At 33.7% G+C, this 19,991-nt stretch overlaps 1 protein-coding gene across 4 annotated transcripts in view; it reads left to right on the forward strand.

The window, feature by feature from the left end:
• Window positions 1-19,991, forward strand: part of LOC141400205 (furin-like protease 1) — a 161,216-nt gene that overhangs the window by 60,909 nt on the left and 80,316 nt on the right. For all 4 annotated transcript variants that reach the window (XM_073979688.1, XM_073979739.1, XM_073979678.1 and 1 more), the window contains exon 2: window positions 6,501-7,180. In XM_073979688.1, coding sequence (XP_073835789.1) covers window positions 6,602-7,180 — 579 coding nt within the window. In that variant the 5' untranslated portion in view covers window positions 6,501-6,601. The remainder of the gene's footprint in view (window positions 1-6,500; window positions 7,181-19,991) is intronic.

Consider the following 19,991-nt stretch of genomic DNA (forward strand, 5'->3'; position numbering starts at 1 on the left):
TATACTACAATAAAATTACAAAAAAGTCACATTTGATAGGTTTATGAGTCCGGAACAGAGGAAATTACCATATTTCCATACCATATAATTCAAAAATATACCTTTCCAATCCAAAATTTGATATTTTATCTCAGGAAAGTGAATGCAAAACGATGGGTTCCACCCAGTTTCGATGGCTGTGGACATCTACAGGTCCAAAAAATAAAGAAAATTCCACCGCTGAACGCTTCATGTCAACATCAGGGGCTTTGATTTAGAAGATATCGCATGACATGGAAAGCACAGAAACAAAGGCGATCTTTTTTGTGTAATAACGGATCAGAAATATTTTTTCGGTACTTATACCATGTGTAAAAGATGTGTGAACATCATAACCATCAAAATTAAACCCTTTCCTCTCGAAAAAATTAACGTCTGCCTTCCCCTATCGCTAAGCTGTTTCTTCACATCAAATGTCTTAGAACCTTTTAAAATTCCAAGGACTTGATGGTGACATGAAGCGTTCGGCGGTGGAATTTTCTCTATTTTTTTGACCTGTAGATGTCCACAGCCGACGAAACTGGGTGGAACCCATCGATTTGCATTCACTTTCCTGAGATAAAATATCAATTTTTGGATTGGAAAGGTAGAATTTTGAATTATCTTTACCATATTTCCTCTGTTTCGGACTCATAAACCTATCAAATGTGAGGTTTTTTGTAATTTTATTGTAGTATAGAAAATTTTGAACATAATTCAGTATAACATTTGGTCTTTATAAATTGTTTCTACCGATTTCTTCATAAAAATATTTTTTGGAGCTCTAAGCATATATTTTCATCAAATTTCAAGACCCTAATACAAATTTTTGCGCAATATTTGATAGCAATTAATACTCACGGCATTTATTTATAATTATAAATAGTTTTTTGTTAAAGTTTACCACATCTAACAAAGGATTTGTGTAAATTCTTAGGGTGGTTCTATCCTGGTGAACCATTAAAACATGCTAATATTTTGACATTTTTTAAAAAAGCGAGTAAAAAGTACCGTTATGACGCATATGTGAAACATGTTAGGTATTGAAAATATCGGCTAATATATACTCTACATGTCCACAAAATTATAATTTACAATTCCTTTCGTCAGATATAACGGTATTTGTAGACAAATATTGGTTGGTTCTATTCAGATGAACCGGAGTGTATACTAAAATGAATGTCTCGACAAGCTGAGTGGATCTGTCTATGTGTGTCCGTCCGTCTGTCCATCTAAAGCTTGTAATCACGCTACAGGTCGCAATTTTAATCCGATCGTCACCAAATTTTGGGTGTTGATATTGATTTTGGTGATGGTCGGATAATATTTAGGGGGTTGGAATGGCCAAAAAACTTATCTGGAGAAAAAGTCAACGTTTTTTTTTTTTCAAAGCGTATATCTCAGCTTCTATAAGGGGTAAAGTAGGTTGTCGTAGGTGGCCAAACAACGAAGATATCACAATATTCGCAAATAAAACCTAACTCTTCATTTTAGTGATTTTTATTATTATGACAAATATCACAGCTTCGGTTTCGGACTTTCTAAAAACAAAGCCTGACTATGAAAGCAGATATCGCATAGTCGGAAATACATCCTATTTTTCCATTTTTTTCGAAATCACGTTTGATCGGATCATCACGAAATGTTGGTGGTTAATGATGGTCCCGGAGGGGAAAAAGAATTCTGATTTTGGTGATGATCGGATAATATTCAGGGGTCGGAATGGGCAAACAACTTATTTGGAGAAAAAGTCTACGTTTTATTCTAAAGCAAATGTCTCCGCTTCTATAAGTGATATACCAAAAGAAAAACCTGACAATGAAAGTAGAAAATATCACCTTTCTAACGATGAAAAGTAGGTTGTTGTAGGTGCTCAAACAACGAATATATCGCAATAGTCGGTAATGAGACCCAACTTTTCATTTTTGAGACCTTAATTATAATGACGAATATCACAGCTCTAGTTAGGTACCTTTCAAAATCAAAGCATGGCTATGAAAGTAGAAAATCCCATCTTTGCAATGATGTAAAGTAGGTTGGGGTCGGTGGACCATTTTTCCATTTTTTAATCACGCCACAGATCGCAATTTTGTTCGGATCGTCACGAGGGTTAATGGGAGTCCCATAGAGGAAGAAGCCTATTGATTTTGGTGATGGTCGGATAATATTCAGGGGTCGGAATGTCCAAAAAACTTATGTGGAGAATATTCAACGTTTTATCATATGCGAATATCACCGCTTCTACAGACGTTGTGATATCCAAATTTCCAATTTATGGAATTTTATTTCCATGTCAGATATTTCTGCTTCTGTTGGACATATTCCAAGGAGAGAGCTTGATAATGAAACTAAACCATCTGAGCTTTAAATTAAGTAGATGTCGGGGTAGATGCGCAGGCGTACTGGTGGTATCACATAGTCGGCCCGTCCCTACTATAAACTTTGTTCACTTGTTTTCTTTAAGTTGTACCAACGATGTACTTGAATGCCTTTCAACAAAATTAACCTGTAATAATTAAGACATTCAGAGCAAAGGCTCTAAGCTATCCCAATTTTAATATTTTGAATTTTACCAGTCAAAACCTTATGCACAGGGGTAGTGGTGTAGGGTATCACATATTTGCACTTGTTTGCATATATTTTGCATGTTTTTGGTATGACCCCAAATATAGAAAAATTGACCCTTAAAACGCCTAAATCCAAAATTTGAGCCCAATCGGATAAACTATTTTGCAACGAAAATGTATACTTGACAGTTATTTTGTTTTATAAGCGCCCTGATTATGAAAGGTGGACTCCTGGCCTTTTCATTGGTGCCAATTGTGAAATTGTATATTTCAAAATTTGAAAAAAAATTATTTTTATATCCTTTGTCGTATATCTTACTTAAAAAAAAATTATATGTGGTGCTTATATGTATTACGCCCTTTGTGCTTTGTAAAATAAAAAGGTTGATGTTTCCGCTGAATCGATTTGCGTTATTTTGCGTACTATTTGTGGCTTTGAATTTTGTGAAGAGATTATTCAAAACATGTGTTTTGATTTGCGTATATAGGCATTTGCAAAGCAGTCCTTCATAATACCGAGCCATCATAACTTTGAATGTATTTGAATCATAATTTTTTTTAAGTTTTAAAAAAATGATGCAAAAGTGACGAATCTGTGCGGTTTTAAATACATGCCAAATTGAGATCAATGGTCCTAACCGATCTTTTCGGATCAGTGGAAGCGTTTACCTCAAACAATTAATAATGGAATAACTGCATTGCAGTTCTAACCCACATATATATTTGGCAATACCGTTATTTAACTGCAATTTAAATTTGCATCAAGGGAAATGTCAAAAGTTCTTTTCCATATATTTTTTAAGCAACTTTACCGAATTACAGTGATCGACATTCGTTTAAGCGCAAGACATCTTTTGAGTTTATTCACGAATTAAACTACATTTATTTAGCGGTCTCTTTATAACACAGTCAGTCTTATTGCAATTTAACGAATTAGGCACAAAATTTACTCCATAACAATTAATGGCGGAAAATTCCCTATAAAAACCTTAAAAATGGTAAGACAGATAAAGATAAGAAGATAAATCGCTTTAAGGTTAATGTTGAAACAACACTTCTTAACCGTTTTTTTTCAGATCATTGACTATTGTACAGTGTATTTCACTAGTGTAAGCAATAGCTGAGACAATCGGGCATGTTCTGGAATTCACCGTGTATCCATTTCACATCACACATGCACTTCACCTGTGAAAGCAATTGATGTTCCGTATTTCACGTGAAAAGAGCTTTCATATTTCACGAAAGAACATTGGAAAGCTTTATTTCAGCTTTCAAACTTTATCATTAACAATGAAAAAAAAAAAAAATATCAGTCTGTGTTGGCGCATCAACGAATACACATGCGTGTGTGGGTACCCAGCTGACATTTTTTTCGAATTCGGACAGAATTTCTGAAAAAATATCCGATTCTGATGCCGAATTCGTATCGAATTCGGTACGAAAGTTGTATGGACGTGGTCACCGAATTCGGAAAGAATTTTCTAAGGAAAATCTTAAAAAATATTAGAGTTTCGCGACGAATTCCGTCCGTATTCGGAAGTAAATTCTTGGAAATTTCGGAAAAAAATTTAGATTTTCTGACAGAATTCGGTCCGAATTCGGAAGAAAATTCTGGAAAATTCGATGAAAAATTTAGATTTTCTTAAGAAAATCCGTCCGAATTCGGAAAGAAATTCTGGAAAAATTTTCTGAAAAAATCGGAAACAATTCTGATGCTGACGCCACGTGTCGTACTGTACAGAACAAACCCCACTCAGAGACAATTTTCTTTCAATGTGCTATTTATGGAAGATTCTAATTTCAAACTTTCTAATGATTTTGCCTGTTGTTATCATTTTATGATTAACAGTAGAACAAGTATACTTCTACATATTTGTTGAAGCTAGCTTGAATAATTATATGTAGCATTTATATTAAAAAAATTTAAAATTGTATATGCGAATTTTATGACCAGCCATTTTGTTCTTCGACATCAAACGAAAAAAAATTGACTTAGAAATTCCATTAGAAATCGGAACGAATTCGGAATGACGATTCTTAAGATTCTCTAGAAAATGTGCAGAGATTCTAAAAATAAACTTATAGAAAATCGGTCAAATTTCTAGGAAAATATTAGAGAAATCGGCCACAATTCTAAAAAATATTCAGAAAATCTCAGAAAAAAATCAGAAAAAACACCATATATTTTCGCGGTCAATGTAAAGTCCTGCTCTGTATTGAAGATAGATAGGCGCTCTCGCCGCTACGATTCACACAGCTGAAAGACAATTTCCAACATTAAATGGTAAAAAATTGGCGGGTAAAATGTGTTTGCACAACTTTTACTTCAAGCCAGTCGAAGTTTTTTTTTTTCATTTAGGATACTAAAGGGCCTATTAAGAATTAATATGTTAAGAATTAATTTACGTTAAGCTTATATTTTGACTTTTAACTAGAGTGCGCTTAAACGAGTGTCGCACAAGTTTTAGGGATTTTATAGAATTTTCCACGATTAATCGCATATATTTTATTATTGACTTTATTTTTCTCTTAGTTTGTTAAATTTAAAAAAACTAATTGTTTTGTAACACAAAATGTTTTAAAATTTAATTAATTCGCGAGTATATACAGATATACATAAACATTTGTCTTGCGCTTAAACGAACGTCGATCACTGTATGTCCAGCATAAATTAAAATAGGCACCAAAAATTAAATATGGCTATTTTTAACACCATATGATCATTTTCGGCAGCCAAGTACTATCCGATCATCTTCCAGAATTATTAGCATCTTCCTTCGTGGACAATGTTGTTGATACTGAACTATAAATGTGCCATTTAGAGTGATTATTAAAACTCTGGATCTATTTGGCTGAAACTCTGTTATCTGACCATGTGCATCACTATATTTGGCATCATTGGAAAGACCAAGAATTTCTCTTCCAAATATAACTTACGTGGGTGGAACGTGGCACACTTATTTAAAAACCAAAATCTGACACTGGGACAGGTAATACTTATTTAAAACCCAAATTCTGACATGTGGTCGGCAAAACTTATTTAAACCCCAAATTGAGAAATAAAGTTGGCGACACTCATTTAAAAACTCAAGTTCTGACATTGGGGCTGGTAATACTTATTTAAAAGCCAATTTGAGAAACAAGGTTGGCAATACTTATTTAAAACCCAAATTTACCTAAGCGTATTGGGTCCATTTAACCCGCTAATTATTATCTGATCATCACATAAATTGCATGTTTCTTCCTGGTCGTAAACCCGAACCTTACTTAAAATTTTGCGACCTCCAGAGCCGCTGCAAAATAAGATTATAATGTTGTTTTTGGTCCATTTCACCCCTTACGATCATCACCAACAAATAGTGGGATCTCTTCTGGTCGGATCTTGACCTCCCCACAAACTTTCGCGACCATGAACTGATTGAGGCCTGGAGTTTTTATTACAATTTTTAATGGACGTCGAGATATGATAAATGGCAAGGGGGATCTGCGACGAATTTTTCGCGATGTTACATGAATATTGGACAAAACAAACTTTAATACTCATTCCACATTGTTGTTGAAAATATAAATATTTTATTTAAAAAATCCAAAAATTGAAGGAAAAGTTCGTAAGTCACAACAAAAATTCGAAACTATAAAGATTGCAAGTCCAAAGATATCCAATTATCTCCCAAATGCGATGGAACCTGATCAAACAAAATACAGGTATTGAAGCGGAAAAAATAAACGAAGAATACTTTTTTACCATTATAATGAAATCTTTAATATAGAAAGCGCTAGAATGTTTTTTCTTCCTCCTGAAATACTTCTAAAAATGGACTTACGACCTTTTCGTCTGTAGCAGACGATGTACTTCACAAATTATCGAAGATCATCTAGTAATATTTATATTTTCTTTTTGAACTTTCTTTTCAGAATACCATATTTGAAACAGAAGAAAGATACTACGATTATCATTTTGCTCGTTTGCATAAGCAATAAAAGCAAAGATAAGCAAACTTTTCTTTTCGTAAACAATGAAAAACGACGTTGTTCGATGGCCAGTGCAAAAGTGCAAGAAAACATGTAGCAATCTGAATGACAACCAAAAGCACTGCAAATTTCCGGACAATTCTTCTAGTGTGACATCACATAGTACAACATTTCCAAGCAGCACATTTTTGACTGGATCATGTAGTCAATCCCTCAAATGTGATACCTTAAACAATAACATATATTTAGTTAAAGATGTAAATAGGCATAAATGTTGGTGGGAACAGCAGGTGGAGACACGGCTAAGTTGGCATTACTACTTAAAAGCACTTCAATATGGAAGGGGAAGTAATAGATGTTGCAGTTGGTTCACATACCTGTTTCAAATATGTATAGCCATTTTCCTGTGTTCCTTAAATGTTGGTTTCGCAACTTGTACCGCTATGAATAGCGTCACCGTCGTCGACGTAAACTCACTGCCGTATGAATTGGACTACACAGAGAGTGTGAGTAGTGCAGGAAATCATTATACACACACGTGGGCCGTTCACATACCGAATGGTGATATAGATAGTAAAGCTGATGTCGTGGCCCAAGATCATGGATTTGTCAATATGGGCAAGGTAAGTGGAAAATGTGTATACGATGAGCGTCACTGACACTTATCAAAAATATGTACTTGTGTTTTTTTTGTGTTTGGTTGCGAATTCAAATTCATTAACAGTAGCTTAATGTTTATTTATTTATGTATGGCCTATGCAACTGAATTCAATTTATAATTCAATGACAATTATAAGATTATTATATAGCATCCACCTTAAGTAAAAACTACTCCATCTTCACATGTAATTCGAGTAATTTCATTTGAAATTCGGATTACGCCATTTGTATTTCAGGATTTTCCTGTAAAAGTAAAAGTATACTAACGGCCACATTTTCAACCCAGATTTTAAGTGTTTGTTTTTTTTTCAATGTGTCTTTTAGCCAAGTTCAGCGACTACGTTTTTCATTCATAGGATTGTACCCGCGATTTTGATTTATTTGATATACAGTTGCGTGCAAAATAATAGCAGTGAGGAACTGCTATGTACGAAAATTGCAAAAATAAAACTATAAATCCGTAAATGAATTTAATTATCTGCAACAGGCGAATGCTTAAAAGGTCCCAAACCTCACGGGCTAAAATATTTTATATAAATATGCAACTTTTAAGAAATGAATTTAATTATCTGCAACAGGCGAATGCTTAAAAGGTCCCAAACCTCACGGGCTAAAATATTTTATATAAATATGCAACTTTTAAGAAAGACCATTGTAGTTTTCTGTTTAGGAAGGTTTTATCGTATGCAAAATAATAGCAGTGCTAGTAAGCCAAGTAAAATGAACATGTTAAAAGCTATTCATTCATATATTTTTACAGTTGAAAAGTGTTTTGGAATGAAAATAAGACGAAGTACTGACAATATGTGTACAAATGTGGATCATCACTGCCTTTAGTGCATCGCTGCAGCCCAGATGGTCATAAACATAAAAAAATAAAATTTTTCAAGGAAATACTTACCACATAGTAGAAGATATCGGTGGTATTTTCTCAAAAATTATTTGTAATGGTCGAAAGTCATCGTAGGTATCCTCAAAGCAACTAATATCCATAGTACGGATACTATTTTTGGAATTTAATGTAAAAATAATCTAATAAAACGAAGGAAATAAGACCAAATCTTTTGGAAACATGCTAAAAGCTCACTTTTATGGAATGGCATGGTCTTCATTTTTGTTATTCAGAACTAGAGCTACAAGTTTGCCAAAGATCCAAGAATGAAAATCCAATCAGTTTATGTACTGAAAATGTACTTCATTAACAAGTTTTGTAATAAATACTTAAATTTTGTTTTTTGTTTTGTTTCTTTATGAATTTATGCATTTATTCCATATTTGCTTTATCATTTTCGATTTTTTTCCTATCATAAACAAATTTGTAGCTGTAATATATCCCCAACTATTACTAATATATTTACGCCCTACTATTTCTTCTCACGATCAGTACTTAAGCTAGAACAAAATTCAATAAAATCGCTCAGTTTGTGATCTACATTCTAACGCGTTACACAGATAAGATCACAAGGGGTGATCTCCATTCTAACACGTTATGTAACTATCAGATAAGATCACAATGAGACAAAGTGCTCCTCCGGCAGTCAACACCAAATCCTCGCTTGTGTTTTCCTGAACAATCCACACCAGATTGTTATAATAAATAAACAAAGAAATAAAAAAAATAAAGAAATAAATAAAGAAAATAAATTAAAACCAAGCAAAGCGAAAACATACACACCTGCTCAGAATAATAGATACACCTAGTACATTTTTCTTGAAAGTTCAATAGAATGGTTATATTTATTGAAAGATATTGAGAATATGCTTTTTCTTATACCCCAATGTCATACAAGTATAGCAATCAACAACTAACGTAAGTTTCATTTAAAATGAATTAAGTTTAGGTAATGTTTCATCTAAGGGCAGTATATATGCTCCTTATAATAATTTATACACTTCAGTTATAATCGGAAATAAACTTTTATTAATTTTTGCATTTAATATGTGGTTGAAAATAACACAATGGACTAGTAGCTGGTATTTTCGAATCTTTTTCCCACCAGTTTCTTAACAAAATTTGTAATACAGGACCTTACTTACTTCTTTACTTACACTATGCAACACTGAAAATGCAAACAACTTCTAGTATGCATTTTTTGAAAGTACATATTTAGACTACAAAAACCCTAGTAGGGTTTTGTCCTGTCAGATCCAGTTCGGATTTTATGGCCTCCTCTAGACGGGGCTAAATCTAAACTTTTTTGCATTTATCAGGCCTTTATCTCAGAAACGAATAGGAATTTCGCCTTGCTGTCTTTAGCAATATTGTAGCCCTAAACTAGTAGAAATTATCGTTTAAAAAAACCACATAAGAAAAACTCCATCAAGGGCATCAAAATCTACAAAATATAGATCATTTTACATAATTGCTGAAACACTGGTCAGTATCTGCTAAACTATTGGGAGTTGAACCAAGTAACCTTTTGCAAAAATCTTCCAAATAAAGTTCTCAACAATTCTTTAGAACATTCTGAAACTCTAAAATGCTTACTTCATGTTGTTTCAGCGGTATTTTGCATCATTTCTTTTACAACACGTATTTCAAACACAGTTCACATTTCGGATTTGACTACATTATTGACATTTTTATTAAATCTTCGTTGAAAAATGTACTGAAAACAACGGCATAGAGGCATTTTACAACAATGACATGTTCTGAAGAGTTGTGTATTACATTTCAAAAGAAAATATTCAGAAAGAATTAACGGTTTTGCAGATACGGAGCGAAATGTATAAAAATTGTGTAATTTTTGCATATATTTTGATATTTGAGGCAATAAATGTAGTTTTTCGAGTTCATTATTTCTCCAAATATTTTATTTTTGTCCTTTGTTTTTACCCATACATATTATACGTAAATAATATTAAATACAATAAAAATCAACAAAAATAGGAATCCAAATGCGAAGTGATGAAATGTTTGGAAATTTGTAGGTGAAAAATGTTGAGTCCTCTAAGGACTACACATCCTGTTCCCTAGGAAAGTAGCATAAACCTAACAGGAACGACTTTAAATAAAAGATTTATTAATTAACAATAATTTTAAAGTGGAAATAGGCCCAACGGATGCATATTTTCCATTGTACGGATGAATCTACATGAGAGAATTTTGAATCTACATGAGTAAATTTAAGTAAGAGTACAGCATATTTTTGTGTTCAACAATAATTTTTAACCAATAAATACTGAATCAGGAGATTACAGTCCAGTACTCTAACGAGGGTACCTTGTTTCACCCATGTAGATTAATTCGTACAATGGAAAATACATATGGTAAATTTCAAATTTCCTTTTCAATACCATCGAAAAAAAAAAATTAATTTTTTTTTGCGAGCACATCCGCGTTTTTTAGTACTTACGTTAAGAAAAAAATTGTGGTTTCAAATATGTTCGCGTTCACAAAATTGGATGCTGCACCCAAAAGTTGTAGGGGGTTTTGTTTCCTTATGAAGAAAAAATATTTAAAAATTCCCTTTGGGTTGTAATAAAAAAATGTATACATAAATCGTTAACAGAATTTGATATCTATCCGTAGATGCTAAAATATTTGCAAAATTTATTTTTATTTTCGCGGAAAATAAAAAAATAATGAAGAAATCTTGGGGTAAATTTTATTTATTCTAATTCAGAGTCCATAAAAATCTCTAAAAAATAAATTAAAAATACGTACAGAATCTAGACAGCGCATAGACAAATGTGAGACCAAAATTATAAAGATTGGGTTCATTGCATGCATATTACAGCAACAACAAAAGACGAAAACTTATTGTTGAAATTTATTTGAAAAATATATATTTTGGTTTAATGCGAAAAATTGGAGAAATATTTTATGGAGTTATTCTACTATTTCGCTAATTTTCCATACAAAACCTGAAGTATTTTGCTAAAACTATTACAAGGAAAATAATTTGTCATCGTGAAAGTATATTTGCTTTTTGCGATAAGCAATAGAAATAAGTAGTAGAGCGTAATAATGAAATTACAACCAAAGAAAAAACACAAAAGTTAAAAAGCGTGTAATTCGCGAATCCGTTTAAATCAGTTGAGGTGCATGTGCTTTTCGGATACAGGGAGTCCATGTCTATCAATATGCATGTTTCATTCCCATGCATTTTCCCATGTTTCATTCAGCGGCCAAAGTGTGCCATCAGTTGCATCACACTGTTCAAAAAACCTTCAAGTGGGCAAAAATTACGCAATGTGCATATGATTATAAAGTGCATCCGATTTCAATGGCCGCCTATTAAAAATACGTCAATATAAATTATTTTAGACAGATTCGTCAAGAACTGCGGATGTGCCACCACATTCTATTTTGGGATAAATAGGGATATTACTCCCGAATCTTTGTAATTTGTGACACCTCTTTTTGGCAAATATTACAATCGCGTATAAAGGATTACATGTTTGTAAAAATAATCAAAGAAAATCGCGGTTCAATTCGCGGAATTGTCAAAATATATTTTTGCAGATTTTCCTACTTTCAAGGTATCTATATCCGGCTTTTAGTGGATGGATTCGAACGCGGAAGGGCTTATTAGATCTGGCACGTAAAAAAACTAAAATCACGCGGGTACCTGTAAGACAGTTGTAAATTTTAAAGCCAAAAATAGGCTTTTTCGGAAAATTTACGCACCAAATTTTCACCTTTGGACTCCTATTACTAGGAAGCGGTACGGAGCACACTCATAAGATATACATCGAACGACGTGGAATCGCGAGTTGTACAATCCTATAAGCTAGTTTCGATTATTATCTAGTTGCACCCTCTAATTATAAGAAAAATTCGAAAAACATTGAAATCAAATCTTCAAAATGTCAGCATCGATTTTAGGGGGATGCAGTGTATATATCGAAAAGTCATACACTAGAACCATGTCGCTCAAGGGGTATTCTTTAGTTCTCTCTTTGAGCACAGGTTTGAGTTTTGCGTGGTTTGCCCAGAAATCAAGAGAGAACACAAAAAAACTTGTTTACTTCAACACATTTTTCCCATTTTTATACCCTCCACCATAGGATGGGGGTATATTAAGTTTGTCACTACGTTTGTAACTACTCGAAATAACCATTGTAGACCCCACAAAGTATATATATTCTTGATCAGCGTGCAATTCTACATCGATATAGCCATGTCCGTCCGTCTGTCCGTCTGTCCGTCTGTCTGTCTGTCCGTCTGTGGAAATCACTCTAGCGTCCGAACGGATTGACGTAGGTTGATGAAATTTTGGGAAAATATGTTATATTTACGTAGGACTTTTGGTATTGAAAGCGGGCTATGTAGGTCCACGCTTTCGTATAGCCCCCATACAAAATGACGCGTGACGCGTCGTCGTTTTAAGGAATTTTTAAGATATTTGGCCCATTTTACCACCGAATTTGTTGTAATTTGGTACTTTGTGTCTTCAGAGGCCAAAAAATAATCCTACCAAAGTTGGGTTATATAGGTCCACGTTTTGGTATAGCCCCCATATAAGGTCCCATATAAAGTACGCGTCATTTTAATATATTTTGAATGTATTAGACCCATTTGACCACAGAATTTGTTGTAATTTGGTATTTTGTGTCTTCAGAGGCCAGAAAACATTCCTACCAAAGTTGGGTGATATAGGTTCACGTTTTGGTATAGGCCCCACATAAGACCCCTTATAAAGTACGCGTCATTTTAATATATTTTGAATGTATTAGACCCAGTTGACCAAAGAATCGGTTGTAACTTTGTATTTTGTGTTTCCAGAGGCTAAGAAACAGTTCTACCATAAAATGTTTATATAGGCCCTTCTTCTTCTTTATTGCTTATTCGATTTTCGAATGTTAGCGATCATATTACAATTGTCAAAAAAATTACATGTTTATGTGTTTATAAATTATTAACAAAATAGGAAAATATATCTCTATTTCTCGCTATGCTTATTAAATTTTCGGCGTTCTGGAATTCTGTCCATTGTTGGATATTTTGAATCCATGACATCTCTTTTCTTCCTCTGGTACGTCTTCCTTCTATGTTTGCTTGTAGTATTTCCTGGAGAATGATGTATTTACGGTTTCGCATAATGTGCCCTAGATATGCCGTTTTCCGTTTCTTTATGTTGTTTAATAATTCTCTTGTTGTATTCATTCTTCGCAATACTTCAGTATTTGATACATGCAGGACCCATGGTATTTTTAGTGCTCGACGGTACACCCACATCTCAAATGCTTCGAGTCGTTTGATATCTGCCGCTTTTAACGTCCACACTTCGACTGAATATAACAATACTGGCCATATATACGCTTTTATTAAACGAGATTTTGTTGCAACATTTATATCATGGCTTATTAGAACTTTTTTATATTTATGAAATGCATCTCTTGCCATTTCTATGCGACATTTGATTTCTTTTGAGTAGTCCCATTGATCATTTAGCAAAACTCCCAGATATTTGAAACTTTGTACCCTCTCAATATGGAAATTTTGTATTTTTAAAATCAACTCGTTGTGAGCGTTGTTCTTACTTATTATCATAAATTTTGTTTTGAGGGTGTTTATTTTTAGACCATACAACTCACTACTTGATGTTAGTCTATCAACAAGATTTTGTAGGCCTGATATGCTGTCGGATATTAATGTAGTGTCATCAGCATATCTGATATTATTTATGTAATTGTTGTTTATCAATATACCTTCTTGGATGCCATCTACTACTTCGTGAAAAATTTTTTGGGAGTAAATATTGAAGAGTAGTGGGGATAAAATGCATCCTTGTCGAACTCCTTTAGATATTGCTACATCTTCAGATAAATCTCCATTTATGTTGACTTGGGCAGTCTGGTGCCAGTACAAGCTTTTAATACACCTTATCTCTTTCTCATCGATTCCAATTGCTGTGAGAATTTCCATGAGCTTATCATGCTGCACAGTGTCGAATGCTTTTTCGTAATCTATAAAGCATAAAAATACGTCTTTGTGGACATTTCTACATTTTTGAACGAGTATTTGTATGCAGAATAAAGCCTCACGGGTTCCCTTTCCTTCCTTAAAACCAAATTGAGTTTCTCCCATTTCCTTTTCACATTTCTCATATATTCTCTTATGGATAATTTTAAGAAAAATTTTAAGAGCGTGACTCATTAAACTAATGAGACGATAGTCATTGCATTTTTTGGCATGGGGTTTTTTTGGTATTGTTATGAAGGTGGATTTTAGCCAATCCTGTGGGTATATACCAGTATCGTAGATGTAGTTAAACAGTTTTGTCAGTAGCTCAATGTTGCTGTTATTTAGCATTTTTAATAATTCAACTGGAATTTCATCAGGCCCTGTAGCTTTTCCATCTCGAAGGGATTTTATTGCTGATTCTACTTCATTATTTGTGATGCTGTTTCCTGTCATATAATCTGGTGCATTGTTAACGTAGCTTGATCTGTTATCATCCTTAAATAGTGTTTGGATATATTCTTTCCAGATATGTTTCTTCTCTGCAATTTCAAAGACCGGTTCATTGTTGTTATTGAAAAGGATAGATGGATTTGTGTTCCTATATTGTCCAGATGCTTCTTTCAATTTCTTATGCAGGTTGAAATCGTCATGTAGGCTCATAAGTCTTTCAATTTCCTGACATTGAGTATTTAGGTGATTATTTTTTGCGTTACGTATCTCCCTTTGAATTTCTCTATTTAGTTCCCAGTACTTTTCGTAATCTTTATTTTTAAATGCTCTTCTTTCATCCATTAGCTGCAGGATTTCTTGAGTCATCCAATTTTTGGTCTTTGGTTTTATAAAATTGCCTAGGGTGTTTCTGGCTATTGAGTTTATAGTATTCTTTACATTATTCCATATATTTTCTATATCTTCGCTGTCGACATTATTCAGCTCTGTATTTATTCTTGTACATACATCCGATTTTAGTGTTTGGTTTTGAAGTTTTCCTAAGTCAAGTTTTTTACTTTGTGCCTTTTTAGTATGAGTTTTTAGTTTTATTCGTATCTTTGCCATTAAAAGGTTATGATCAGATGGTACATCAGCACTCGGATATGTTGTGGCCTTCCTTATTGATGAGCAGTGTCGCCTGTTGATAAGAATGAAGTCTATTTGGTTTCTAATGATGTTGCCAATTCTGTCTTGTGGAGATTTCCAAGTGTAGAGCTTTCTTGGCGGTAGAGTGAAAAGTGTATTTGCTATCTTCATCTTGAATTCTTGACAGAATTGAATGAGTCGTTCGCCTCTTTCATTTTTTTCGCCCAATCCATATCGTCCTGTAACACCAGTTACTTCACCTCTCCCTACTTTTGCATTAAAATCACCTTGGATGATATTTATATCATGGGGTTTTGTAAGCTTAACAAGACTTTCTATTTCCTCATAAAACATTTCTACTTCTTCATTGCTTCTGTCTGATGTGGGAGCATATACTTGAATTATATTGATGTTGAGCGGCCTTGCTTTTATTTTGATCATCATGGTCCTATCTGACTTTGGAAAAAATCCTACCTCGCTTTTGGAAATGTTCCCTCTAATGATAATCCCAACACCATTCCTATGATTCTTGTTCGAATTTCCAGAGAAGAAGATTTTGGCACCATGGGATACGAATTCCGAAACATTCGGCCACCAGGTTTCGCAAACACCTAGGATATCTATATTCAGCCTTTCCATTTCGGATATTGTGTTGCTTAATTTGCCTGACTCATAAAGGCTTCTAACATTCCAAGTACCAATGTTAAGCGTCTTTTTAGTTTTACCTCCGGGGATTCTTAGCACCCTCGAGTTACCGGAGATTGAGGGCCATATGTTTGTTTCTGCATTCATTGTAATATGGTTTTCAAGGGATAATACATCAGTGATTTCCCCTTATCTTCTGATGGGTTGTAAGTTTTCCGTCCTCGTTTCAGCCGCTCTTCTTAGAGTACAGACGCTGTTTGCAGCCGCCCACTGTGGAAACAGACACCGCTACCTGTTGGTCCGCGAGAGGTATTTGATTTCCCTCTTACCACCCATATCTGGGAAGCATTCCCCTATCCGCCACCTGGGGACGCGTCCTCTAGGGGTTACAGGCTCCCCCGACGAGTTTCCAGAGGCTAAGAAACAGTTCTACCATAAAATGTTTATATAGGCCCACTTGTTGATATAGCCCCCATAATACGATATCTCCCGATTTTCGATATTTTGAAGGTTTTAGCCTCATTATCACACCGAGATGGCTGAAATTTGGTAGCTAGTCTTCTTTAGGCGTATAAAACTTTCCCCCAGTAATTTGTAGGTGTAGGTCCAAGCCATCATATAGCCCCCATAGAACGGTACCTTCCGAAATGTGGTATTTTGAAGGTAATGGCCACATTAATCCACCGAAATGGCTGAAATTTGTGGTGGAGGGTATAAAAAGTTCGGCCCGACCGAACTTAACGCTTTTCTCACTTGTTTTAAATTACCACCAACGCAGCTTCCACGAAAATTATTTGTTATGGTCCATATTATGAGATCTTGGTTAAAACACTTCAATTAATATAAATATATTCATATTTTATAAAATATATTAACAGTTCGCGACTTATTAAATGGTGAAACTCAACTTCAACGATTGTAAAACTTTTTTGAATATTACCATATGTTTCCGTTGCGCCTATTTCAACTTTGAAATTATGGTTTATTAATAAATTTTTCATTTAAAGTGGTTCATGTCTAGTTTATATTTTCCTAGGAAAAATGATGTGGAGTCCTTAGAGGACTCAAAATTTTCCAGCTAAACTTGTTCAAATATTTTATCATATCGTATTCGGATTCCTATTTTTTGGATTTTTATTGCATTTTATATTTTTTTCCTCTAGAATGGAAACATTGGGGTAAATATTTATGGGTATAAATGATGAAAATATGCTATGAAATGTCACCTTGTATAAGTAAAGAAGTAAGGTCCTGTATTACAAATTTTATTAGGAAAGTGGTATGGATAAGACTCGAAAATACCAGTTACTAGTCCATTGTGTAATTTTCAACAACATTTTACATGCAAAGTTAATAAAAGTTTACTATTTCCTGCCAAAGGCTGAAGTGTATCTATAATTATGAGCAGCAAAGCCCTTAGTTGAAACATTAGCTAAACTTAATTCATTTTAAATAAAACTTATAGTACGTTTATATATAACCAGATCAACCAACCCCACTGGGTTTTAAATGTCAATTCCATTGCTTATATTTCAAATAAAGCTTCATAAAGAAGGTTAACCCTGCCAAAGTTGTTAATATAAACATGGCTTTACGTTTGTTTTTGATTGCTATACTTGTATGACAATTGGGTATAAGAAAAAGCATATTCTCTATATCTTTCAATAAATATAACCTTTCTATTGAACTTTCAAGAAGAAAGTACTAGGTGTAACTATTATCCAATCCCCAATCGTTAATATAAATACCCCAAAAGTTTCGATGTTTATGTCGACAAGTTCATGCATCCAAAAAAGGCCACATAATTCTGAAAACGCTCTGAATACATAAAATTTCACGATTTTTGATCGAAACATACATCATATAAAACATTCGTTTTGTAATAATTTAAAAACAAATTCGAGAGCCGAAGGAGATATTCAGGAAAAAGACCAATAATTATCATTATTAATTTGTATTATTTAAAACTCTAAAAATTATTTTTATTAAATATCTGCAGAAATTTTGTATGTTTTAATAACGGATTTCAAAATGGCCTAAGCCACTTCAATTTTTTTATTAACCGTTTAATACCATTTTTATCTAAATTAATTAGGACCTTTTGATTAACGTAAAACAAATATTATGACTAATATTAATTTACGATTAATAGAAAATAAGAACCTTATTTTAAAAACGTATTTTATTTTATCTTCGTTTTTCTCAGAATCATTTTTTTTTTTTTTTGCTTAGGCCGTTTTGGCGCTGACCGCCTCAATTGTCATTTGATTTTTAGTTTTTTTATGTTCCTGATCTAGTGAATCCATCCACTAAAACGCCGTAAACAGGAAATCCAATAATATAAAAAATCAACTAATATTGTTTTTGAAAATAACGCGAATTCAATTGCTTCAATTAGCGACGTTTTATAGGTTTTTGGACACTTGGATGCAGCCAATGCTACACACAGAAAAAAGGCCTATCTAACAAATGTCTCAAACATATTTTGCAACAAACATATATTTGTTTGCAAACAGTCCCAAACATAACATATGTTTGGATCCTGCAAACAAATATATGTTTGGGTGCAAACAAATACAAACCCAAAAGCCACAAAAAAATACTGAGAGCAAGGGAGCGTAAATTTCAATGTAAAACATATTGAAATGTATGCTCACTTGCTCTCACTAAGCGCTCACTGTAACATATACACACATTTATAAATAATGGTGGTTATTTATTCATAACAGACTTTAATGAAAGAAAAACGAAATGAAATAGTTTATAAAAAGTTGCACTTTTAAAAAGAAATAAATATATAGAAACATCGATGAACGCTTCTCCTTAGTTGTGAAATAAAACACATTTTCCTCAAAGTTGAAATCATCAGTGGGAAATCGGCATCTGGAATTAAATTATTACAAATGTAATAAATACACGCAGAAAAATATATGTGCGCAGGTGCGGAATGCTGGTTTATAATTAAGAGCTGTGTGCATGTGCATTGTTCCGATTTCGTTACGATGTCGGTACGATTGGTTTGCTGGGCTGTTATTCCCTACATTTTCATCGGTCTCATCGTCTCACCATCACATTGACAATGTATCAACAAATCAGAACACAACCTCCACCATCGTCTCACGACAACATTGAGACTATATCAACAAACCGCACACAAATAACAACTACCGCTGTCGCAACAATTGTTGTTACCCTGTAGGAAATGTCAATAGTGAATCTATACTGACTTACCACTGACATTGTCAACAGTACTACTGACAAACTGTAGACAACTCATGTAATTTCCTATAGACATTTTGTATGAACGTGTCATTCGAAAGTCAGTACTGACATTGGAACTAGTATGTCAGTAGTAAGTCAGTAGTTGCTGAGGAACCATGTGTTGACATTGGAGGTAGTAAATCAGTAGAGACTTTTAAGTAGTAAGTCAATAGAGACATTGGAGGTAGTGAATCAATAGTACATAAAGGGTCATGTGGAGACATTGGTACCAAATTGTTCACTGTTAAGGTTTTTGGCCTATTTGGAACTTTTTATACATTAAAAAGCTATATGTATAATGTGCTTAATAAGAAGATGAACTTATACTTTTGTTTAAATAGTAAACATATAATTATGAAAATGCTGAAAAAGTACAAATTGCGTATTACAGTCTTTTTTATCTTTATAAAGATTCCACATAAGCACAAACTTAGTAAATAAAGCCAATGGTTTCAAGGCTGACTAACTAATAATAAACAAGTGAGCAAAGGCTATAGTCGGAACGGGGCCGACCATGTGATACCCTACACCACTTGCTTTGTATATACCCCTTATAGACTCTGAGATATTTGCTTTGGAATAAAATGTTGACTTTTTCTCCAAATAAATTTTTTGCTCATTCCGACCCCTAAATGACCAAAATCAATAGGCTTCTTCTCCTGTGAAACCCCCACTAACCCTCGAAATTTCGTGACGATCCGATCAAAATTGCGACCTGTAGCGTGATTTCCCAAAAAAAAAAAAATGGAAAAATGGGATGTATTACCGACTATTGCGATATCGCCGTTAGTAGGTCACCTACGCCGACGTAGTTTGCACCATAGTAAGGATGGGATCTTCTACTTTCATAGTCAGGCTTTGCTTTTGGAAAGTTTCCA

The sequence above is a fragment of the Musca autumnalis genome, unplaced genomic scaffold (genome assembly GCF_047663935.1).
Source record: "Musca autumnalis isolate F117 unplaced genomic scaffold, ASM4766393v1 scaffold_1, whole genome shotgun sequence".
In the NCBI taxonomy this organism is placed as follows: domain Eukaryota; kingdom Metazoa; phylum Arthropoda; class Insecta; order Diptera; family Muscidae; genus Musca; species Musca autumnalis.